This window comes from Leuresthes tenuis, unplaced genomic scaffold (genome assembly GCF_036924035.1).
Source record: "Leuresthes tenuis unplaced genomic scaffold, fLeuTen1.0.hap1 SCAF_9, whole genome shotgun sequence".
Taxonomy (NCBI): domain Eukaryota; kingdom Metazoa; phylum Chordata; class Actinopteri; order Atheriniformes; family Atherinopsidae; genus Leuresthes; species Leuresthes tenuis.
Window position 1 is genome coordinate 21,054,529 of NW_027325363.1, and position 25,695 is coordinate 21,080,223.

Consider the following 25,695-nt stretch of genomic DNA (forward strand, 5'->3'; position numbering starts at 1 on the left):
TGTCCCATCGGAGCTTTACGCTGTGTCTGTCTCTTTAAGAGACCTGTGCGTTAAAACCTGCAATGTGAAACTGTCCTGAGAGGAGTTCACGGCCTTAAAAAAAAAAAAATTCCATCTTCAGGCTGAGTCCATTTGACCTACGATTTCTGAAGTGCTCAGGTCAGACAGCGAACTACTCATGCGGTCATTCGAAGGAACTTCTGCCCTCCTCTGCGGCGCAGAAGGCAGGGCAGAGATGCTGATGCTGATGCTGCCTTCCCTGCTGTGACTGTCCCCTTTCCTCTCCAATGCGGCATCACCTCCCGCTGTGATCCGCTGGGACGACAGGACAGCAAGAGAACTTAGCAAAGATATGTGCATGTCACGCAATAGTGCAGAAATACATGATTAATACTGGATAGGAAGTAAGTCTGCGGAGAAGGGAGGGCTGTAAAGTGTTCTTGGGCGACTGAAATCGGGTTACACTGGTAAGTTTGACGTCTCTTGTTTTTTTTGTTTTTTTTATTTATACCCAATATAATTTGTGTCATTGTGCAGGATGTTTTTTTTTTCATTCTTCAAATGATAATGTACAGTAGACCGAGTGCGTGTCTTCGTGAAAACCCAGGATGATGCCATTTTGAGAGTGCAGGTTTTTTTTAAGGGGCTTGGGAGTCCTCGACTTTCATGTGATGATGTCACTTTTCTACTGCAATCCATCTGATTTTATCAGAAAATATTCCACCACACAGCGGGGTTTTTAAATCGGCACAGAAACGTTGAACGGTTTCAGAGCGACGTCGTCTGACACAAACATGAAACCAGCCTCTGAACAATCAGCATCCAAACCATCTATGACCCAAAAAAGGAGAAATGCGTAGATCGCGTGTCTTACGCGTGTCTGTCGGATGTTCATGAGGATTCTCATTTGATTATGAGTTTCCGAAATGCGGAGAATAGGCCCGTCTCTCACCCACTTCTGATATATAAAGTTGATGTGCGCATCTTTGACTGCAGTGTGCTGGCGTGTGAGCTTTTTGACTACAATTCCCAGAATTCAACAGCATGCCCCATTGATGCCTCCATTGAGTCATAGCGAGCGTTCAGACTTGCAGCTATATTCCTGTATAGAAACCATAAATGATAAAATCAGAGAGGATTAAGTGATGTATTATTATATATTTCCCCTAAACTGTATTTATTTACATGTTTGTCGGTGTTTTGGTTGTTTTTTTGTTGTTGATTTTCATGTCATGGTCCCACCTCACTGTTACCATGCGTTATGCTGCAGTTTCTGCTTTGTAAATGATGCTCTTTGAGTATCAAATGACTGACAAAGTATCAAGAGAAATTCTGATGTCCATAATGTTAACAAGACAGATCATTCTGGAGTTGCTGAAGACCAAAATACATCTGAAAGAAAAGTGAAAAGCAAATTTAGAAGTGTTTTAATGTTTTTGAGCAGATTGGAAATTTCATTGTTTTTGCAAAAGTATACCCTGAAAATGTTACATGACTACTACATAAAAACTCAAAAAGTAGATCAAAAAGAAACAATTCAAGCAAATGAGACAAAAGAAAAACATGTTGAATGTGGAATTAGAGTCAGACGTTGTGAGGTGCCTGTTTTTACTTCATTCAAAGAGCATGGCTCTGTCGGAGCCTGTTTGGAGAAGACTAACATGGCGCAAACCAACCATAACTCCAAGGACCCTAAAGAAAGGGCTGTTGGTGCTCAACAGGTTGTAAAAGGTGACAAAAACATTTTTATACTTTTGGTTCCACCAGTTCACAGTCAGACAAAATGTGTACAAATAGAAGTGGCTCAAAAGCACAGCCCTCCCCTCAACCTCCCACCCAGGATGGATCAACCAAAAAATGCAATTAAAGTCCTTTAAGCTCCCAAGGGACCTTCTAATCAGCTAAAGGCCTCCCTTTAGTACACTTAGATGGATTTCACTATCAGAACAACACTGAACAACAATGGTGTGCATGGCAGCTGCAGGGCAGGGCTGCAAAAGGGAAAAAAAGACCCAAAACACAGCTGTTCAAAAAGAAAATTGCTACCTGTCTGCAGTTTGTTAAAGATTAAGTCAGAAAGCTGTTGAAAACACAGTTCTATGAACAGAGAGGACCAAAACAACTCTTTGGTTTAACTGAGAAGCTTTGTGTTGAGAGAGAGAGAAAAAACGCCTTATCCCACCCGTAAAACATGATAGTGGTTTCATTGTTTTGCAACTGTTTTGCTGTATCCAGGCCAGAAAAAGCATCTCATCAATGATGGAGTTATGAGGCTTCTATGAACTAAATATCAAGCATATCCGGATGCAGCAAGACAACAACCCAAAGCACACACAAAGTGATTGTTTTAGACATTCCAAATGAATGTCCTGACTAAGATATGATAGAAATGTTGTGGAGGGACCTGAAGTGAGTGGTTCATATTAGAAAACCCCTCGAACGGAGCTGGAGGTGTTCTGTACAAAGGTATAAGCTAGACTTCTCCAAGCTGATGTGCAAAACTGTTCAGCACAGTCAGAAATCATTTGATCCACTTTTTGCTGCTCAAGAAGGTGACTGAAAACAAAAGGTTCATGCATTTTCTTCGCCACCCGATATTGGATTATTTCTTTTTTATAAACAAAGTATCAGGATAAACATTTTGTCTGTTTGCCTCACTGGGTTCTCTTTTTGATGCATTTAAGGACTTGTGTGAAAATATGATGAAATATAGAAAATAGTCCACGAACTGTTCTCAGAATCTAAGCTTGAAGACCTTTCCAAACCAACTGTCTTTTTAATCTTCTTTGTCTGCTTGGTGCGTAACTAGGCAACCCTTTGGTACTAATTTCATTTATTTAGCCTTATACAAAAAGTATTTTCTACCCTCGTGTCCTAAAACGGAAATAAAGAAGAAAAATGCCTACTGTATCTTTAAATTCTATCACTGAACCTGATCACAGATGAACATAAACCGAAATTATGGTTTGATGAATATCCAAGCGCGCAATATACTCCTGCTGCCAGACGATCTCTTAAAAACGTCAAATCGACATATCAATAAGTTACATTCTGAACGCTGGACTGGTAGAAAAGGGCCGAGTGAGAGCTCTTGAATCTTAATGAGCTCAGCTCTCTGTTTGACTTTTCCCGATCTACAGATTAACTCGAATCAGGTTGTGTGTATATTCAGTTAGACAATACACTTAGTGGGACAGATAACTAAATTATATTGTCTTCATACCCTGTTAAGCGATTGATTCCTCAAAAACGATAATACGCATGCGCAAACCAAATTTTGATCTTCACCTGCTCGAACACAGGGGCGGCGTTGACTTATGAAAACACAAAAAAGCTGATACACAAAAATACGCTACAATACAGTTTAGGTAAAAATCAATGGCGGAGTCTCAACCGAGCCACAATGCGTTCTCGTACCTGATAAATCTCCCCGACGGGATTTATGACGACACGGAAGTTACAGGGGGGGTGAAAGCTCTTGCCTTATCTCTGCGGTTTTTCCCGCACTGTAATTTATTATTATTAGAACATCGCCTTTGAAGGAGTCAGTATGTTGTTGGGGGGAATTAACTATGTCATTTGCTGTTGTTGTTATATTTTCTAGGAACTCACGCTGTCGTGAAATGTATGAGCTTTTTGAGAGAAGGACCGTTTACGGCGCGCGCAGGACAAATACAAGTGAGTCGGGTTTGTTGGGATAAAAGAGGCTAAACGCAACACCGTGCACCGGCGATGCACGACTGAAACGAAGCCTCTTAGTCAATGTCACAGCAGTATATTATTTTTGTGTGTCAGATATATCTTCCAAGTGGTCTAGTGCAAGTTTGTCACATCGAACTGGCAGGTTTATGTAGGAAAGTAACGGTTTTCTGTCTCGTCACAGTCGCTTCCCGGGTGCAGTATCCCTGCGCCCAGTGGAGAAGATAGTCCAATGAAAGTGTGTGTGCTGGGACGCAGAGTACCAACGACATGGCAAGCTGTCCAGACCCGTGGTAAGTTTTCCTGTAAAATACTCACGGCAACATACAACATTTGGCTAACTCCGTTAGATGTGATGATTTAGCTGTTAGGAACTAAACCGTATTAGGAACTAAAGCCGTATTTTTCTCGGTCAGGTATCGTTCTGTAGGTCCGTAGTTTATTTGTGAGTTTAATACGTGCTATAAGGATCTTTTCAACCATCCTCTGCTGGAGCTGCTGCCACACCCACTCAGCTCCACTGAATGCACCAATGTGCACTTGGCTGCATGGATCCAGTGGGCTGCTGCTGAATAAGCTATAATATTTTGTTTTATTGCTGTTGACAGGCTAACTAATAGGTTTGCCTTATATAGGACAAATACATCCATCCTTACATGGAAGCATAGAGGATGCACATTGGATGTAATGGTAATGAAGGCAGAGGTGACCAGCACCTAAATGATTGTGATTAGGTCTTCTGATGGGTATTATTCGGACTTGAAATGGCACTGATGCACCATTAACAGATGGCCCTGGTGAGGTGCTCATGCTCATGTTTCTTCCAGCCTTTAAATTTGATCAGTAATGATTGTAAGGAAGACTCTAGTGTCCTTTACAGTAAGGATAACATTTGACACCTCCTTCTTTAATCTGCTCTTGAACTGCAGTGCATGGTGTTGTTGGTTTGTTGAATTGAAATCCAAATCCACGGAGACAGAAGTCTCAGTGTTAGATAATTGTTTTAAATCATTATTATGTTTAGGTTGCCATGGGTGACGGTTCGTCATGAGTGCATTGGCCTGAGGTCCTACCAGGTTTCCCCCCTCACATCTGTCCAGGATGTCAAACTGCTGCTCTACGAGGAGACAAACCTCCCGGTCAAAGAGCAACGACTGCTTCACAATGGGAGAATGGTGAGTGCTTTGGATTGTGCGGTCTGAAATTTGAATGCCTCCTGGATATGACTGTCATGCCATGATCCCATCTACACCAAATTATCCACGTTAAAAGTGTTTTTGATTTGTCAGTGGTATTGTTTTTTTGCTTCTTGTTCATGGTTGTCCCTTTTATTATTGAAAGGGATGAGAGCCATCCTCAGGATACAAGTCTGTCACTTTGTTTTCCTGTTGTTGTTGAATTCTTTGGATTCCTTTCTGTTGAATACATTTTGGGATCCTTGGAAATCTGGTGCCCGATGCTCTCTGGCTCGATCACATTTCACCAGTAACACTACACAACAACCAGAGGAAAAACTGAGGTTTTTCTTCCTGAGATGATTTTGAACTGTAGACAAAGACTCTTGTTTTAATGAGCACGTGTCATAACTGCGCCACTGTCAACAGTCCCTTCATTGTTAGGTTTGCCACGAGTCTGCCTTGTGCTTTAACAAATCTACTAGCCAGTAAGTGACCCCCTCATAGTGTTATTGATCTCATGACCCACCAAAGCATGACAAAGGTCATTGCGTATCTGTCTTACTGTTTATTGATCCATTTTTGCCTATCGATCGATGCAATAGCTAAATTACTACATTCATAGCATATGGGAAAAGTAATTCATATAAAAATGCTACATCAAAGGTTTCAGTGTTGGAGACATTATCTTGTCTGCTCTAATATTGCTCTAGTATATCTAATACCTGTATTTTTTTTTTATCTAATTCCTATAATTGAGACTCTGTGATGTGCGATGCTGTACAAGTCTCACTTTGAAACAAAAAGATGGGTCAGTGGTTTTGATTTTGATCGCTGTGCCACTCTCTTTTCAGGCAGATAAGTGCGCAGTGTGTAATTTATTGTGACTCACTCAGAGAATGACCTAACATAACAGCAGCTGACCCCGTGCCTCGAGCCACAGCTGACAGAAAGCGCCAGGTGGTGGTCGGTGCTTGGCAGCCCCCGCCTCCGGGACATCATAAGCAGAAATTAGCTTCGAGCCACACCTATCAGCTAATACCACATACACTCTGAGGGCCAGTTTTATGTTAAGGGATAATTAAATTTTCTAATTCTGCTCTGCCTGTTGAACTTGTCGCACGGAGCCATAAGAAGCGTTCACGAGAACTAAATGAATGAAAGCTGTTTCCATTGTGCCATCTTCATGCAAGTCCACACTTCAAGTTGCTTTGCTGTTTGCTAATGCAATTAAAACTGGGCAGCAGTCTGATGGAGGAGACACTGTGCCAGACGCTACATTTAAACCGAGGAGTGCTTAGCTTTTTAAGGGAAAGGAGGCCCATTTTTTTTCTTTTTTGTAGTAGTGATTGCGTGTCTGTGGATGATCTCAAATTAAATAAATCATTCAACATCAGAAGCCCAATGTTGGAAAACACTTTAAACTGTTACAGTAGTACATATACTTTGAAAGCACTTTACTTTAATCTGCTCTATTTAGAGTTTACTAGCAGCATCTGAGTGTTATCTAGAAACACTCAGAAGAAGGCCATCTGCTTACAACTAGATGTTATTGTCTTATAAATAAAAAAAGGCTGTGTTTAAGCTTTTCTCAGTCATTTTTCATGTTAACTATTTCTTAAACCGCATATATTCATTGTAAGCACTTTGGACGGCTTCCTTATCAAATATTGACCCGGCAAAGTAGACTTTTAAGTCCTTTTGTCCTAGTTGAACGGTCATTATATCACGGTGCAGTGACCATGATGAGGGCGGTGACTGAGGACTCTCCTTATGCACAGCTCAGTTGTCCAGGCAGCGTGTTGATAGTCAAAAGACTGCTGAGTGCGGCGGGCCACGGTGTCACCTTGAAGAGCCCCAATCAGCTGCAGCATCAGGCCTGGTGCCGACTCCCTGCTGCATTGATTTTGACACGTGAAATCGGGAAAAGATTGTCTATCATCCAGTGTGCAATAACTCACCGGAGATGATTTAGCAGTAGCTTTGGTTGGAGACTAACAATGCAGGAAGGATGATACACAGACGACTATATGCCTGATTATTGCTCTCATAAAAGAAATTATAGCTCTAGTTGCCTTTCCAACTGTTTTATAAGAGTTATGAGAAATAAAGCTAATTACAGAAGGTAACACTATGTTGAATATATGAGGATTTTGTCCTCCAGTGTCATTTCAAGACAATTAAGTTCTGTTAGTTTACGTTACTTTTGGTTTCCACATTGCTTTATGTTTTCCTCACTTAACCAGAGCACTTGTCAGATTTTAGTATAAAACCTGTATCTTGTTTTAAGTAAGGTTCTATGCTTTCTTTACATCAATCCCCTACAGCTGGATGGCAGCGTACAAATTGGCACTTTGGTGCCCACGGGAAGCCCGGAAATATCCGTCACTCTAGAGGGAAGAGGCCTGAAGGGAGGAGGTAAGCAGGAAACTTCTACATTTCGGAAAATGAACCAGCTATAATAACACTGAAGTTTACCCAACATGTCTGTTATAGGGAGGTTTGGACAGACTACACCTCCCCTTGTGGAATTTTTGAAAGATATTCTTAGGAGGTACCCCGAGGGAGGCCAGATTCTTAAAGTAGGTGTCCCTTTTTTATTACGCGCTCATTTTATATTGACCTTAAGGCATTTAACCTGCAAAGAGTGCACAGAATTATTGCTGAGTCTGCCTCTATTAGCTTTTATAGTAACGATTAGAGTAGCGAAACGATAGCTTAAGTTGGAAGTAGATTTTATCCAAAGTTCAAAATAAAAGCATCTGTCCAATAAACTGATGTCATTGTCTTGTTTCAGTGTAATGACCCACATAATGTTCACACTGATTACCCGCTTTATGTTGAAGGAACTGATTCAGAATGCAGAGGATGCCGGAGCCACTGAGGTCAAGTTCATGTACGATGAGACGGAGTACGGAGTGGAGTCGCTCTGGTCACCTGACATGGCTCAGCATCAAGGTTGGTGAAAGGCGCCGTTTTTGAATTATTGAAATTACAATTATTGGAACAGTGCACTGCAGCCGGTACACAGTTATTATGCATTAGATTTTCTGTGCTTGTTTGTGCTGACTTGTAGGAACAGCGTTGTATGTCCACAATGACGCTGTGTTCACTGTGGAAGACTGGAACGGGATTCAGGAGATCGCAAGGAGCAGGAAGAGAGACGATCCGTTGAAAGTTGGACGATTTGGTATCGGCTTCAACTCTGTGTACCACATTACAGGTGAGAAATGCCGTAAATTCTAACCGACAGTCATCCAAATATTTACTTATGTTCTGTTTTCTCATGGATCTCCATCTGTAGAAGTGTAAATATAATATGTTCACATTTTTATGTACAATATTTTGTCTTGGTGTTTGTATTTGTGTTTTAGATGTTCCGAGTATATTCAGTGGAGACCAGATTGCCATGCTGGATCCTCATCAGACCCTGTTTGGGGTAAATGAGTCTGGACAGTGTTGGAACTTGAAGACAGACATTAAGGAGATCACAGAACTCGCTGACCAGTTTGCTCCCTACATTGGGATGTTCGGGAGTTCCGAGAAAACCATCAAGGACGGCAGCTTTCCGGGAACTCTGTTCCGCTTCCCGCTTCGCATGAAACCTTCCCAGCTCAGCGGCAACATTTACAACAAAGAAAAGGTTTTGGAGCTCTTTGAGTCTTTCAAAGCTGATGCAGACACCGTGCTCCTCTTCTTGAAGAGTGTTCAGAAGATCTCTTTACACGTGCGGGAGTCTGACGGTACAGAGCGCATGTTGTTTCAGGTTACAGCAACAGAGAATACTGATGAGAAACTGGAGAGGCCGAATGCACTCAAGGCACTGGGTCAGGCTGTAGACAGTTACAGCAATGGGGTTCCCAGCTCTTCGATCACATGTGTCACTTACCAGGTCAACATAGAGACTCAGGATGAAACGGTGAAAGAGACTCAGAGGATGACGTGGCTGGTTTGTAATGGGGTTGGTGGGAGAGGGATTTGTACTGAGTTGGACTCTCTGGCAGATGATTTGAAGTTCATGCCTTCGATTGGCATTGCCCTGCCTCTTACCCAGATCAACAAAGAGGACAAAGGTGCCACATCCGGTTTCTCAGGACGAGCTTTTTGTTTCCTTCCTCTTCCACCCGGAGAGGAGAGTGAGACAGGGCTTCCTGTTCATGTCAGCGGCTTCTTTGGCCTCACAGACAACCGGAGAAGCATCAAGTGGCGGGAAGTGGACCAGTGGAGGGATCCAGCTGCCTTGTGGAATGAGCTGCTTATAATCACTGTCATCCCTACGGCTTACCTAACTCTCATAATTGAAGCTATAAAAAGGGTGCAAACAGAAAAGGACCAAGACTTTCCTTTGTCTCCTATAGGGACATATAGGGCCTGGCCAGACCCTAAGCAGGTGAAGTCGCGCTGGACACCCATTCTCCAGCCGCTCTTTCATGAATTGCTACAGCAGCAAGTCATCTTTTCCCTCAGTGAAAGCTGGATCGGGGTGGACCAGGCAGTGTTTTCAGAGCTGGATGCAGAAGAGGACATTTCGGAGACAGTGATCAATTACCTCCAAAGCTCAGGAATGCAAGTGGCAAAGGTGCCTGCCGCTGTGGACTTTGTCTTGGCTGCTTACATGACTGAGTCCACTGAAGTGAGAAAGGTGACTCCATCTTTGTTGCGGCAAACAATCAGGAAGAACAAACACAAAGGCCCCTCACAGGAGAAGCTGCTGCTGCTGGAGTTTGTGCTCAGAGACGCCAATTACAGTGACCTTATAGGACTTGAGCTCCTGCCGCTGCAAGATGAGACTTTTACAACTTTTTCACCCTCTGTCACTGAAAAGGATGCTGTTTACATCGCATCTGAGGAGTATCCCAGGTACAGATTATTTTATTGTCCAGGAGACTGAATTGATTTGTTTTTAAAAGATTAAATTGTATGCAATTGTATTTTCAACCTGGATTTTAGAAGTATTCCTTTGCATCAGTTTGCGGGTTTAGATTTAAACATGTAATTATTATTACTGTTGTTATAACCTCACTTTATCCAGGAAAAGTGAGACTGAGATTAAAGATCTAGTTTACACGTAACCTTTTTATCTTGGCTTTTTCTTGAGGTCTCTGTATCCCGGGCTTGAGCATCGGTTCATTCTGGAGAACATAAAGCCGTCGGTGATGGACAGATTGAAGAAAGCAGCCAAAAGCAGAGGTAATAACACGTGTTTACTTTGCAAGCACTCTTTGTCACATACTGGAAATGTTGTGCATGTTTATAACCATCCTTGATCCCTAAAGTGACTTGGAAATTTTGGTGTTGTGAAATATTTTGTCAGTGAATGTGTGATCGTAACAGTATAAATTGAATTTGACATACCATATTCTGTACACAGCGTACAGGCAAGTATTTATGGTATTATTACGGTTGTGGTTACGCCCCTAAAGTCTTATGACGACTGGGGTTTGGCCATGTCATAGTAACGCAAGATCATCTTACTCTGCAGCCGTGCCAGCGTGGCGTTAAAGCTGGCTTACTGCTCATGGTTAATTTAGGAGTTAGAGACAGAAAATGAAAGAGAGTTAGCATGCTGATTCATGAATGAGTTGTTCTTGTGCCACACTTTCCATTCGACACTCGTGATAAAATCCTTGGTTTATCCATCAGTCATGATTGTGATAAGAGGGACGTAAGCCAGACACAGGAAAGATGCTGAGTAACAGATCTGTCACCTGAACTCAGTGAAAGGCACAGAGAGTTGCAGTTCAGCATAACTTTGAATCATTTCCTACTAAAAAAAACTTCCTTAAGAAATGTCTCCTTGTCTACATTGCGTCACATTAGCTTAATTTTCTAGTATAGTCTACTTTGCTGTCCATTCAGGTCCCACCCCTGGTGATGATGTCCGAACGCCGCATTAGAGTTACTCAGACCAGCAGGAATCACATAACCTCCCACAATCCAGCCCTGGCTCCACCTGCCCATGAGTCACTCCCTCTAACAGTTATCCACCCATTTCCCATGCCCCCTTAATCCAATTCAGGGTCTTGGGCCAAATGGTATTCAAACTGTCATTTAAGTTGGAAACAGGTTAGAATTATACGGGATCATCATACACTGCTGTTGAAAAGTTCTCAGTCACCATTTCCGTTTCATGTGATCTTTAAAGATCCATGTTCATTTTTCTCTACGAATAAGGCAGAAACTCCAAAGTTCATCCACATATCTTAAATTTGTCATTTGAATTACAGTGCAACAGTTCCTCTGGGGTTGCTCAGGTAGGTTTTCTCAAAGTGTCTTGCATACCTTTTTGTTTTTACCCAAAAGTAACACGTGGCTATGAATACTCACCATGGTAACTGCAGTAAAGTAACTCAACAGATATAAGGAGGAAAACAAACAACCACTAACAGTTTAGACTCTGTATGTGAAAGACAATCACTTATCATTCAGACCGATGCAGAATTCATGAAGTGCTTCACTTTGTGACAGTCAGTGTACGTACTACTGTTAGTCTCTTTAAATAAATTCCTCCCCCTACACTGAAGTGATAAGAGTGAGCTCAGGATTATAATTTGATACAAAATGAACTAACTGGGCTTATGTATGCACTTACTAATTTGTTTGCATGGGTTACTTGACATTGTTTCTGTGTCATTTTAAAGATTGTGTTTGTGCAATGTCGCTCTCTAATATATTTACTAGAGCCGGGACTCGATTAAAAAATAATTTATCGAATTAGAGGCTTTGTAATTAATTAATCGAAATTAATCAAATTTTTAATCGCATATATTTGACCTGAAAACAATGAGAAGCAATTTTTTTCACATGGATTTTAGTATACCATTGAATAATGACTGGATACATAAGCTTAAGCAACAAAACATTGTTGTTGTTTTTTTAAGGTGGTACTTAACCAGCCGTGCTCTTATCCACGCTTCCATCCATCCGTCCATTTAAAAAAAAAAAAAAAGTTGTGCCTTTTAATGGAAAGGACAGATAAAAAGAGACAGAAAGCAGAGAGGGGGAATGACAGGCAGTAAAAGACCGTTCGATGCGGGATTCAAACCGGGAAGTCAGTGGTAGCGCCAGAGTAGTTTTTCTGGTGGTGGGGCTCAAATCAATGTCATAATTTCAATGTGAATATATATTCAATAAAACAACACCCTCCGACAGCTAGAAACACACACACAGACAGAGAGAGAGAGACAGTAAAGTTAACAGTTAAGTTGTCCTAAAGCCATATATATGGTCTACCACACAACAGCCAAGAGTCAAAACACAGCCCCGACCAATTAAGTATCCTAATTAGGCAACAAGACCGCAACAAGCAAGAGCATAAAACAGGCAAAACGCAATAACAAAGTCAGCAAAGTTTTCCAAAACAATAAAAACAACATTAAAACTCACCAGGTTGAGATGTTCAAATTAGTACAATCCGCCGGTTTTTGTGAGGAGCGTGCACTCAAAGCGCGCTCACATGAGTGACTGCTGTCATCGCAGCTGCCTGGCGTGGAGATGCTGTTGGACTCCGCACTTCTCTTGGTTTTATGGCAGGGCTAACACAATTCTTGGTGGAGCGATAGCCCAACCAAGCCCTACTGTGGCGCCTCCTATGTCTGAAGTCATGAACGCTCCAGTATAATCGGTATGCCTGAAACTCACCCAGTGAGAAATGTTCCACGGTGCAAAAATAAGTGCGATTAAAATGCGGCAGTTTTTTTAATGCATTCATTTTCGTGTAATTAATTCATCTTAATGAACGCGTTAAAGTCCCGGCCCTATTATTTACACTAACGTGCAGCGTTTGGCGTGACCTCTGTTCTGAGAAAAGAAAAGTACTTTAATGTGAAAACCCTACTTTACATTTTCATTTACGTTGCTGTTTGTTGTTGCTGCATCCTTCAATAACAGCGATAAATCTAACCTGTCAATCTTAACATATTTATCAGTGTCTCATGTCATGAAAGGGACTTAATGAAATGTTTTTGTCATCGTAACAGGAAGACCCTGCAGTCAGCTACAAGTGCTTAACCCGGAACGATCTGCACGTCTCATCAAGGAGATCCTATCCACAGCCTGGCCAACAAGAGACTTCAGTGTTGAGTGGGAACCTGGAAACAGAGACCTGAAGCATCCTTCCGTTTCTTGGTTGAAAATGATTTGGAAGCATCTGTATATCAATTTTGCTGATGACCTGAATACCTTTGAAGACATGCCTTTGATCCCACTTGTGCCACTTGAGGAAAGCATGAGCACGGCTAAGCTTCTTCGTCTCAAAACTCCCTCTCCTATAATTCTTGTGGATGTTGAAGAGGCACCGCTTTCCGAAAACCTTCTTGAAATCGTGGAAAAGCTTGGAGGAGTTGTGATAAAAAAGCTAGACTTGTGTTTGCAGCACCCTCTGCTGAAGAATTATATCCACCCATGTTCTCCTGGTGTGCTTCTGCAAATTATGGATAGGCTGTCAACGCAGCGTTTGTCTAGTCAAGTCGTCTCTTTCTCAGTCAAAGAGAAAATTGTGCTCAGAAACTATCTTGCAGGACTGTCTGACATCACAGAGAAGGAGAAGCATACCCTACTTGACGTCTCCATCTTTGAGAAAGCGGGGGTCCGTACTGAGGGTAACTCAGCATTCACATCACTGAGAGGCGCGAGAGCTTTACATCATAGAGCCAAGTACCCACCAGACGTGAAACTGTCAGAAAATCTTGTGGCTTGCCGTGACGAGGAATCAATTCGTCTCATCAAGATGCTGAATGTTGAGCAAGTGAAAACAACAGAATGCTTGAAGATAATTATCCAGGATATTGAGAGGGGTTTCTACACAAAAGACGAAACAACCCAAATCATGCTTTGGACTCTAAAACATCTGGCATTTCTAAAGAATGAAAACTCATCTGTGATAAGTTGGCTCACTGTCCTTAAATTCATTCAGTTGCCTTCTGGAAAGTCAGCCAAAGCCTCTGATCTTTTCGATCCTGAACTGGAGATTCTACAGCATCTGTTCTACATGGAGGAGAAAACCAGGTTTCCCACGAGTACATTCACAACATCCCCTGATATTCTTCATTCACTTCGACAACTGGGGCTAAGAAATGAAGTACAGCTCAGTGAAAAAGACGTACTTAAAGTGGCAAAGAAGATAGAGGAGTTGCAAAGCAACAGGGAGCCCGACTGGGACCTCATACTCAAGAAGGCAAAAACACTCCTGCAAATACTCAACAAACAGACCAAGCTTATAAAATCAGCCGATGCTCAGGCATCATTGCTGAAACTGAAGTGGGTTCCCGTTTGCAAAGAGAGACCTCTGACTTACCCTAAATCCCTTGCTTGGGTTGGAGATGCACTCAATATCTGCTCTTTGTCCGACATGTGTGAATTATCCCATGCAGTGCTGGTGGGATCTTCAGTGGCACTGGTCGAACACACATCTGCAGGTATGAAGAAGGCGCTGAAACTAACTATAGAGCCACAGGTGGATCAAGTATTGCAGCACTTGAAAGCAGTAAATGACTGGCATAAATCTCAGGCATTCACGACAGAGGATTGGTATCAGTTCCAGCAGATCTTGTTTGAGATCTACGGCTTCATGCAGGCTCATCTTGAGGATGCAAGAGAAGCGATGAAATCACTGCCTTTTGATTGGATGTGGACAGGGAAGACGTTCTCATCACCAGGCCAAACAGTCCTAAAGCCCCTCCCCAATCTGGACTTGCAGCCATACCTGTACTCTCTGCCAAAGACAATGAGAAAGTTTCACAAGCTTTTCAAGTTTTGTGGTTCAGTTGAAGAGGTTGTCCCAAGCCACGTGTTTGATGTCATCACCACCATTCAACAAACATGTGAAGGAGAGTTAACTAGGGAGGAAAGCAAACACGATCTTCTGCTTCTAATCAACATCCTCAGATGGCTGTACAATAATCAGATACCTGTAGACACTAATATGCATGTGCCCATTCTTTGTTACAAAGACCCAAGCAAATTAGCTATGAAACCCATTCACGAATGCACCTACTGTGACATCAAGGTTGACGATTTGAATGACTTGCTCGAAGATGCCTCAGAACCAATCATATTGGTCCATGATGACATACCCATGAAAACTGCAGAGTGGCTAAAGGTGCCATGCTTGAGTACGAGGTTAATAAACCCAGAGAATCTTGGCTTTGAGCAATCGGGCCAACAAGAACCTCTAACTGTGAGAATAAAGAACATCTTGGAGGAATATCCATCTGTGGCAGACATTTTTAAAGAGCTCCTCCAGAATGCTGATGATGCAAGTGCAACAGAGTGCAGCTTCCTCATTGACATGAGGAAAAACACTGACATTCGAGAAAATCTCCTGGACCCCGGCATGGTTGTTTGCCACGGGCCCTCTTTGTGGTCTTTCAACAATGCTGTATTCTCAGACACAGACTTTCTGAACATCACAAGGTTGGGTGGGTCAGTGAAAAGATGCGAAGCAGACAAAGTTGGCAAGTTTGGCTTGGGTTTCAACTCTGTCTATCATATTACTGATATCCCCATCATAATGAGCAGGGAGTTCATGATCATGTTTGATCCAAACATCAATCACATCAGTAAGCACATCAGAGACAGGTCTAATCCAGGGATCAAAATCAACTGGAGCAAACAACAGAGGAGGCTGAGAAAATTCCCCAACCAGTTCAAGCCTTTCATTAATGTGTTTAACTGTCAGCTGCCTTTAGCTCAGGACTCACCATACAAATACAATGGTACACTGTTTAGACTCCCATTCAGAACAGAGCAGGAGGCATCCGTTAGCGAAATCAGTAGTCTGTACTACAATACCACAGACATCTACTCTCTGGTTGATGAGTTCAGCATCTGTGGCCATCGGTTCATTCTGTTCACTCAGCATGTTGGAAGTATGGTCTTGAAATACCTGAAATATGAGGAATCAAACCCAGCCGGAGCACAAGACGTTGTCACAATCAACAAAAGTGTGTGGTCATCCAAAGCCTCTTATGGGCCTCTGAGTATCCTCAAATCTGCAGCAAAGGTTATGAAGAAAGTAGCAAGCACCAATAGGGTACCTGCTGATGTCCCCAAGTCTGGCTGCATCATACGCGTCGTGGTAGAGGAGTTTCACAACGTGTTCAAACGCATCGTCGATCTCCACTCGCCACTGTTCAGAGGTTCAGAGGAAGATCCCAACCAGTACTTCGAGATGGCGGCCAAAGGTGTTCAGTCAAGAAGACTTACAGATGAAATGCAGCAGAAGGCAGTTGACATGACCAACTGGCTCATTTGCTCATGCATGGATGCAAGTGAGGCTCTCAAGTTTTCCCTCAGTGATAGTGGAAAAAGACTCGGACTTGTGCCTTGTGGAGGGGTGGCTGTTCTGCTCTCAGAGGAGGAGAATCGCAAATGGACTGTGAAGACGAGTGCTACGCCAATTGGAGAGGTGTTTTGTTACTTACCTCTCAGAATCAAAACAGGCCTACCAGTCCATATCAATGGCTGCTTTGCTGTTACTTCCAACCGCAAAGAGATCTGGAAGACAGACACCAAAGGACAGTGGAATTCTGTGTTCATGCGACATGTCATTGTCCAGGCGTATTTGGCAGCACTCACAATGCTCCGATCAATGGCTGAAAGTGGAGAACTGCTTGAGTACAGCTACTATGCAGCATGGCCTGATCCAAGTCAGGTCCATGACGACTTTACACTGATCAGCCAGGGTGTCTACCAAGAAATCGCTAAAGGAGGTGACAGTGAGCAGGCAAAAGTTTTTTCAGATGGCTCAACCTGGGTGTCGATCAAATATGTCAGATTCCTTGATGATGCCTTGCTCTGCAGGCCAGACATCGGCCCGGCTGCCTTCAAGATATTCTTGAAATATCTAAAGAAGAGTGGCTCACAAAACCTTTGTGCTGTTGAGCTGCCTGACTGGGTGAAGGAGGGATTCGATGATGCTGGATGTAAAGGGAAATTAATGGAAAACACTCTGACAGAGAAGCAGTTCTTTTCAGAAGTCTTTTTCCCTCACATCCAGGAAATTGACAAAGAGCTCCGAGATCCCCTGATGCATTATGTCTTGAATGAGAGACTGGAAGATTTCGCATCAATCCTCAGGGTTACTCCTTGTATCCCATGCTCTGGTCCCAACAAGGAGCTGGTTTTACCTTCCAAGCTCATTCATCCAGAAGGAAGAGTAGCTAAACTCTACAACAACGATGATGGAAGATTTCCTGAAGGCACCTCCAAAGACTATGTAAACCCTGTGTGTTTAGTGAAGCTTGTGCAGCTGGGCATGGTGAAAGATGATCTGTCCTGGGAGGACCTGATTGAGCGTGCTCATTCAGTTATTGATCTAAATGAAAATGATCATACAGCTGCTTGTTTTCGTACTAGTATACTACTCAGTTTGATTGATGAGAAACTGAAGACTAGGGATTCAGGAGCATCCGAACACTTGGAGGCGCTACAGGACATCAAGTTCCTACCATTTCTGACAAGGCCTGCGGGTTTCTCTTTACCATGGCATGGGAACAGCTTCTCACCAACAACCATGTTCTCTCCTCGAGAGCTCTTCACAACTGAACATCAGGACACGGTGTGTTTGATGAAGCCAATCCTGAACGAAAGTTCCCCATCCTTCAAAGGTTGTGGTGCAATGTCACTGGCTGTGAAAGATGGTCTTGGACTAATAAGGAAGCCTTCAGTTGTACTGGTCATCAGTCAACTGAAAAAACTGTCACAGTCATTTGACGGTGTCACTCTGTATCAGGAGAACATAACAAATGCATGTTACAAGTACCTTCATGAGGAAATGCTACAAGATGAAAATGCAAAGGATCAAATAACTGAGGAACTGAAAGCCTTTAACTCCATTTTGGTGGAGAACACATACGTCAGTCCCTGCAAAGTTGCTTTCCACCTGAATTTTGATGCAGCACCACATCTTTATCAGCTCCCTAACAAATACAGAAACAGCTGCCGTGAGCTCTTTGAAAATGTTGGCGTGCAACCCAGTTTCACAGTTGAAGATTTCTCTGTGGTCCTTGAAACTGTGAAGCAAGACTGCGGACGACGAACACTCACAGAGGAAAATTTCCAGTTGTGTCGCAGAATCATTAGCGAAGGAATATGGAGCTTAATACGAGACAAGAACCAAGAGTACTGCCAAGCAAATTATGGTAGGATTCTGTTACCGGACTCCAATCTCACACTGCAGCCATCAAAATCACTGTGCTACAATGACTGCCCTTGGATCAAAGTCAGAGACTCCTCTGTGAAATATTGTCATGGGGACATCCCAAGAGAGGTTGCTGTGAAACTAGGAGCTGTCCCAAAACGTCACAAAGCCTTGGAGAGATATGCTTCGAATGTCTGCTTCACTCCACTTGGCAGTGAGTTTGGACAGAAAGAAAAACTCACAAGTAGAATTAAAAGCATTCTCAATGCTTATCCCTCGGAAAAAGAAATGCTGAAAGAACTGCTTCAAAATGCAGATGATGCCAAAGCCACAGACATCTACTTTGTGTTCGATTCGAGGACACATCCCACCGATAGAATATTTGATGATAAATGGATCCCAATGCAAGGACCCGCCCTCTGTGTATATAACAATCAACCATTCACAGAGGATGATGTCCGAGGTATTCAGAACCTAGGAAGAGGAACGAAAGAGGCCAATCCAGGCAAAACTGGTCAATATGGCATAGGATTTAACTCCGTCTATCACATAACTGACTGCCCGTCCTTCATCTCAAACAATGACATCCTGTGCATCTTTGATCCACATGCACAATATGCACCCGGAGCAACGTCTGTGAGTCCTGGAAGAATGTTCAGAGACTTGGACTCTGACTTTCGCTCACAGTTTTCAGATGTTCTTAACCTCTACTTGGGAGCTCATTTTAAGTTGGAACGCAGCACAATGTTCAGATTCCCCATCCGCTCCACAGAGATGGCAAAGACATCAGAGATCAGTTCTGTCCCTGCATCTGACAGAATGGTCCAAAACCTCCTGGATAAGCTAAAAACAGACGGCGCAGAGCTTCTCATGTTTCTCAACCACATGGAGAAAATATCAATATGCGAAATCGATCATGCATCTGGTGAACTTAAAGTGCTCTATTCGGTGACAGCCAAAATATCCGATGGGGATCGGCTAAAGCGCAAACAGTTTCATGCCTCTGTCATCGATAGTGTGACCAAAAAGAAGCAGCTCACTGCTATCCCAGTCCAACAGATAACTTACGCAATGGACATAGAGGACACTGATGGAAATCTGACCTCTTGGATGATCTGCAACAGATCTGGCTTTGCAAACATTGAAAATGTCTCGAAAAGTGTGATCTCGGCTCACAAAAACGAAGACATAACTCTGTTTCCACGTGGAGGTGTGGCTGCATGTGTAAGCCACAACTACAAAAAACCCCACAGAGCCTTCTGCTTCTTGCCGTTGTCACTGGAGACCGGGTTGCCTTTTCATGTCAATGGTCATTTTGCCCTAGACTCAGCTAGAAGAAACTTATGGAGAGATGACAATGGAGTCGGGGTAAGGAGTGACTGGAATAACAATTTGATGACCACACTGATAGCCCCTGCTTGTGTAGAGCTGCTGATTCAGCTGAAGCGTCGATACTTCCCAGGTCCTGATCCCACCATGACTGTGCAACAAGGAACACCGCTTCATTTAGTTAAAGATAACTTGCGGAAATATCTGTTCTTCTTCCCGGCTAACAGACTTGACATACAGCCAGATTGGTACTGCCTGGTTAAAGCAGTGTACAACTGTATCCATGCTGACCTAAAGCGTCTGCTCCCTGTCGTCAGAGCAGCACAAATGGACAACTCTGACATGCTCTCTGTCATTTATATTTCATGGGTGAATACCTCCACGACAAACAAAGGTAGAGCCTTCTTTGATAATCTGCTACAAGATGAGCTTCAACACTTGAAAAACACAGATTACAACATCACTTCTAGGAAGTCTGTGGCAGAAAATGTCTACAGGCTGAAAGCTTTGCTGCTTGATATTGGTTTCAATCTGATTCACAGCTGCGATGAGACAGCAAACATCTACCTCTGTTTGGAGGATGCTGGGATACCAGTCAGTTATGTAACACCAAGTGATGTCCGCAACTTTCTTCACACTTTCTCATCTCCAGACACTTTGTGCCATGTTGGAAAACTCCCCTGCCGTCTCCAGCAGTCCAACTACAAGTTAGTCCATAACCTGAAGCTTCTCGTTGACTACTGTTTCAAAGACATAGAGGAGGATGAGGTTCGAATCGAGGGCTCGCCTCTGTTGATAACAATGGACAATATGCTTCAGGTTTTTGATTCCAAGAGACCAAAGTTCCTGACAACACATCATGAGCTAATATCACAGAGGAAAGAAATGTTCATGAACACATTGTACATGAGATACAGCAACATCCTGCTGAAGGCAGGGGCTGCAAAGAACTTCGACATCAGCAGCTTTGGTGAGCTGCTAGGGTCTGTGCTTCCAAGAGAGTATCGAACAAGGATCCCAGTCAAATGGAGAGAAACCTTTGCAAGTGAATCTTGGCTAAAGAATGTGTGGAACTTCATCAGTGAAAATATGGCGGTTAGGGATGATCAGATGGACATTAAACCCAGCTTTGACACAGTGCTTGACATTCTCAAAGACTGGTCTTTGCTACCTGGAATCAAATTCATGGCAAGAGAGAAGATTGTTGTCCCAGATCATGATGTGCTTCTGCCTCTAAGCTTGATGAGCATTGCCATCTTTCCACATGGCCAAAATGACAAAGTCTTTCACACCCTAATGAAATCAGGGTGCATCCAGCTTGCTGTTAACAAAATTTGTGTGAAAGAGAACCAAATCATGCCTTTTCTGGCACAACATACAGCAAACATCGAAAACCCATCAAGCATTCTGAAAGCTGTGGAGTACATGATTCAGACATCTGCGTTCAAAACAGCAAATCTCACTGACAAGGACTTTGAGGCGCTTCTGTTGTATTTCAACTGCAACCTGGCTAACCTCTCACAGCAAGATGCGCAGAGCCTAAAGCTCCTCCCATGCTTTAAGTCGTATAGTGGGAGATACATCAGCATTGCTAACTATGGGGCAAACTACGTTCTTGCGAAAAGTATCCCAACCACTGACATAGACAAATGGGCTCACACACCCTCCTTTTCCTTTCTGGCCGACAGTCCACAGCTGAAAGAACTCTATACCTTCCTTGGTTGCATCCCAATCGATGACCTCGAAATTTACCTTCAACACCTCCTGCCAAAGTTTGAGAGTCTTGCCTACGATGCCAAAGTTGAACACATTGTCTATTTGAAGGAAAGACTTGTGTCAATGGAAGAATCGTGCCAGATGAAGGACCAGCTGTATGAGAAATTGGAGGGGCTCTCATTCATCTACGACTACACAAACAGACTGAGGTCAACAAAGTTTTTCTACGATGAGACCGTGAATGTGTTTGAAGTTATGTTGCCTAAAAAGTCATTCATTCCAAGTGACTTTTTTAAGAAAGTAGAGCAAGTGACAAAACCAAAGAATGGAACGTTGTTGCTGACCTCGTGGATAAACTTTCTGAGAAATATTGGACTCAAGCATGAGATTTCACAGCAACAAGTTCTGCAGTTTGCGAAAGAGGTCAGCATCAAATCCCAAACAGAGAGTTGGACCAAAGAAAAAGTTCAAACCATTGTCGATGTGCTGTTGAACCATATTTTCAAAGAGAGGACGGATCTGTTCCAGGTCACGTTTCTCAAGGAGCTCTCCATGATAGCATTTCTGTGTCCCGAGAGAGCTCCTAAAGAACTCATCAAGCTTCACACTCAGTACCAAGAGATGAGTGGCACCCTTCCTCTGATTCGTTTCAGCGGGTCTCAAGTAAACCCAAAATTTAAGCAAACGGACATTATTCACCTTCTTTGGACATCCTGTCCGATCCTGCCTGAGAAAGCCACACCCTCAAGCATAAAGGACCAGGAGGACAGCGCTCTCAGCGGACAGGAACAACTTGACCAAGTGCTGAACATGTTGGGCGTCAACTTGGACCCGCCACTGGACAAAGTCATAAGCAACTGCAAGAACATCTGCAACATATCCAATCCAGACGATGAGATGGTGAAAACCAGGAACAAAGTTTTGCGATCCACATACGAGTTCCTCAATGCAGACAAGCGAGATTTCCGTTACCAGCTTCGTGGGGTGGCTTTCGTCATGGTTGAAGATGGCTGGAAGCTGCTAAAACCGGAAGAAGTGGTCATCAACTTGGACAACGAATCGGACTTCAAGCCCTACCTGTACAAATTACCTCTCGAACTTGGTACCTTTCATCAGCTTTTCAAACTTCTTGGCACAGAGGACGTTGTGTCAACCAAACAATATGTTGAAGTGCTGTGGAGAATTTACCGGAGTTCAGAGGGAAAGCAGCTCGACCCAAACGAAATGAGAACTGTGAAACGGGTTGTTTCAGGATTGTTCAAGGCTCTTCACAACGATCCAGTGGAAATTCGCAAAGATCTTGAGAGTCTCAGAGATTTGACGTTTTACCTGCCAAGCCATGATGGTAGACTAGCAAAATCCAATAGCTTGGTGTTCGATGATGCCCCACATTACAAAAGCAGAATTCAGGGGAATGTTGGGGTTCAGATGCTGGTGGACATGAGCCAGTGTTATCTGGGAAAAGATCACGCCTTCCACACTAAACTTATCATGCTGCTCCCACAGAAGCTGAGGCCCAGACTGTTGAGTAGCATTCTCGAGGAGCAGTTGGACGAGGATTCTCCAAAAATGTGTCAGTTCGGAGCTCTTTGCTCTCTGCAAGGTCGCCTTCAGCTGCTGCTCTCATCCGAGCAGTTTATCACAGGCTTGATCAGGATAATGAAACACGAGAATGATAACGCATATGTTGTGAATGAAGAAAAAGCCATACGTCTATGCAAAGCCCTGTGCGAGGGACTGAAAGTGTCCTGTTTTGAGAAGCTTCAGACAACTTTAAGAGTGAAAGGATGCAGCCCCATCCTGAACAGTCGCAGCGAAACACTTGCCTTCCTTAAGAGATATGGGACCACTGTGATTCACCTCTACATCCAGCATTCGGACAGCAAAGACATTAACTTTCTGCTAGCACTGGCCATGACGCTCAAGTCTGCTACAGACAATTTGATTTCTGACACATCCTATCTGATAGCCATGCTGGGCTGCAATGACATCTACAGAATCACAGAGAAGTTGGACAACCTTGGTGTAAAGTACGACTCAACGGAGCCTTCGAAACTTGAGCTGCCCCTCCCTGGAACCCCAATACCAGCTGAAATACACCACACTTTGCTCATGGATCCAATGAATGTGTTCTATCCAGGGGAATATGTGGGCTACCTTGTAGACTCCGAGGGTGGAGACATATATGGGTCCTATCAACCCACCTACACATACGCCATCATTGTGCAAGAAGTGGAAAGAGAGGAGGAGGAAAATACAAGTTTCCTCGGGAAATGCTTCCAGATCGACATCGGTTACAGCGAGTACAAAATAGTCAGTTCTCTCGACTTGTACAAGTTTTCAAGACAAGACGAAAGCACCCACGTCCGAGACACTAGTGTCCCATCAACCCCTACAAGTTCAGAGAGTCACCCCTCTGGCCTACGAATGGTCCCTCCTCTCTTCCCTGGTAAAGAAAACCTTCGACCTCCCACTCAAAAACAATCACCCAAAAAGATCAAGCTTCATGCTTTGCCTGAGATTCTGAAAGAAGTGACCTTAGTCGTCGAACAAGCTTGGAAGCTGTCAGAGATGGAGAGGAAAAAGATAATCCGTCGATTGTACCTCAAGTGGCATCCAGACAAGAATGCAGAGAATCTGGACATTGCCACAGAGGTGTTCAAACACTTGCAGAATGAGATCAACAGGATGGAGAAACAGTCTTTGGCAGATCAGCAAAATACAGACAGGACTTCCAGGAGATCCTACCCGGCATCATCAACCCGGTTCCAGTCAGACAAGTTCTCGTTTCAAAGGTTTTATTCATCCTGGAATCAAGAAGCAACCAGTCACAAGTCAGAAAGGCAACAGTTCAGGGAACATTACACAAGCTATGCAGGGTCATCACACTCTCATCGTTTCTTTGTGCCCCCAACCTTCAAGACAGTTGGGAACCCAGTGGAGGCCCGCAGGTGGCTGAGGCAAGCCAGAGCAAACTACTCCGCTGCTCGCAACGACCTTCATAAAAACGCTAATGAGTGGGTTTGCTTCAAATGCTACTTGGCCACGAAGCTTGCACTGATAGCTGCCGACTATGCGGCCAGAGGAAAGTCTGATAAAGATGTAAAACCATCCGCTTTGGCTCAAAAAGTGGAGGAGTACAACTCCCAGTTGAAGGGCCTCGCCAACGATGTTCAGATCCTGGAGGGATATGGCGTGGACAGCCTAAGAACTCGCTACCCGGATCTCCTGCCGTTTCCACAGATTCCCAACGACAGATACACGTCCGAGGTGGCGATGAGAGTGATGGAGTGCACCGCACGAATTATCATAAAGCTCGAAGCGTTTGTGCAGCAAAAAATCTGATCCCGTTGTTTAAAAAGAGTACGCATAGATCCTCAGTGGAAGTAAGATCATCTTTGGCTGTGTGCAATACAGATCATTTAGTATCCAGCTGGCAGCTTGTGGTACATATGCAGTTTATATCTGTGATAATGGGGCAGCGGCCCTTGCACAGGAAATAAGTGTATGGCTCTTGTAACCCAATAGGCCGCGTTTCTGCATATGCTGTACATACAGATGCCTCAGCAATATGTTTGGTTTACCAAAGTCCCATGTTGACTACATTTGCTCTGAGTTAGATTCAAAAGAATTGCTGCTTTTTTACTTTATCTTTTATAAAAAAATGAATGAATATATTTTCTTGCTACGGGAAAAAAAACAGTTGAGTGTATTTAAAGGATGCGCTTACGAAGTAGATTCTCTCTTGTCAAAACACTTGTGCAGCATGTCCTCTTTGCAAAAGTCAGAATAAGTCAAGTCAATACAATCATGTTTGTAAATTTTCATTTTTTTTATATACTTTTCAGGTTGTTTTTCGTATTATTTCTGTAAACGATGTACATTTCCTGTAACATAGCCAGTCCCTTGTTTATGGACAAAGCACCTTTTTTGAAACTCATCAGCCTGCATTTGCACTTGTGTAGCGGCGGTCGCCTCAACAACTCGGAAGACTCCAACTGTGAATAGAAACTTTGAATTAATTTAAACTCACTTGTTAACCCTTTTCTTTTCTTTTTTTTTTTTGGTCTGGCTTTAAACTTTAACTCAACTCACCATTTTTTTCTGTTTTGTTACTTGTTTAAGGACACTCAGTAGGAGATTGTGACAAAGAGCCATATAATGTTGATGTTATAATGTGGGCACAACCGCAACACGTAAACTTTTGCCAGCTTGAAACCACGTTCATATTTTTTATTTTGTGATTTGAACTTTCTTTTTTTTTTTTTTTTTTTTTGGTTTAAGGAACACAGGACGGTAACAGACTGTGGTGCTTGTGTATTTTTACTGCTTTCTCAACCTTCTTCAAACTTTAATTTTAACAAGCACACACACAGTGACCACATATTGTACATGCCATTTACAATGAACTATAACTAAAAAAAATGTGTTTCTTGGTATCTCTCGTCTTACTCGAGCTTGAGGTACCTCAGTGGAGTTCATCTCCTTGATTGAACCATGGGTACCATACATGTTAATGTACACTGTGCCATAGCAAGGCCTAATAAATTCCCCTTAAATAAACCCGGTCGGTTTGTTTTTCTAAATGATTAGACTGGATATATTGTAGTGGGGCTGCGCGGTGGTGTGGAGGTT

General features: G+C 43.1%; 2 protein-coding genes across 4 annotated transcripts in view; one reads left to right on the top strand and one right to left on the bottom strand.

The window, feature by feature from the left end:
- The first annotated feature begins 34 nt into the window (after positions 1–34).
- On the top strand, positions 35–25,617 carry sacs (sacsin molecular chaperone). 3 transcript variants are annotated; one of them, XM_072392793.1, is made up of 12 exons: positions 35–467; positions 3,605–3,678; positions 3,884–3,992; positions 4,724–4,874; positions 7,202–7,292; positions 7,371–7,456; positions 7,721–7,832; positions 7,951–8,097; positions 8,249–9,734; positions 9,973–10,064; positions 11,102–11,128; positions 12,854–25,617. In XM_072392793.1, the coding sequence occupies exons 3-12, from the start codon at positions 3,970–3,972 to the stop codon at positions 24,403–24,405; spliced, it is 13,767 nt and encodes a 4,588-aa protein (XP_072248894.1). In that variant the 5' UTR covers positions 35–467; positions 3,605–3,678; positions 3,884–3,969; the 3' UTR covers positions 24,406–25,617. The 3 variants fall into 3 exon arrangements, with proteins under 3 accessions (XP_072248894.1, XP_072248896.1, XP_072248895.1); XM_072392795.1 differs by lacking the exon at positions 11,102–11,128; XM_072392794.1 differs by lacking the exon at positions 35–467 and having other exon boundaries at positions 3,310–3,678.
- The window catches only part of rps25 (ribosomal protein S25), a 37,674-nt gene continuing 21,548 nt past the window's right edge, over positions 9,570–25,695 (bottom strand). The window contains exon 5 of the mRNA XM_072392803.1: positions 9,570–9,585. The gene's annotated coding sequence lies outside the window, so the exon portion shown is untranslated. The remainder of the gene's footprint in view (positions 9,586–25,695) is intronic.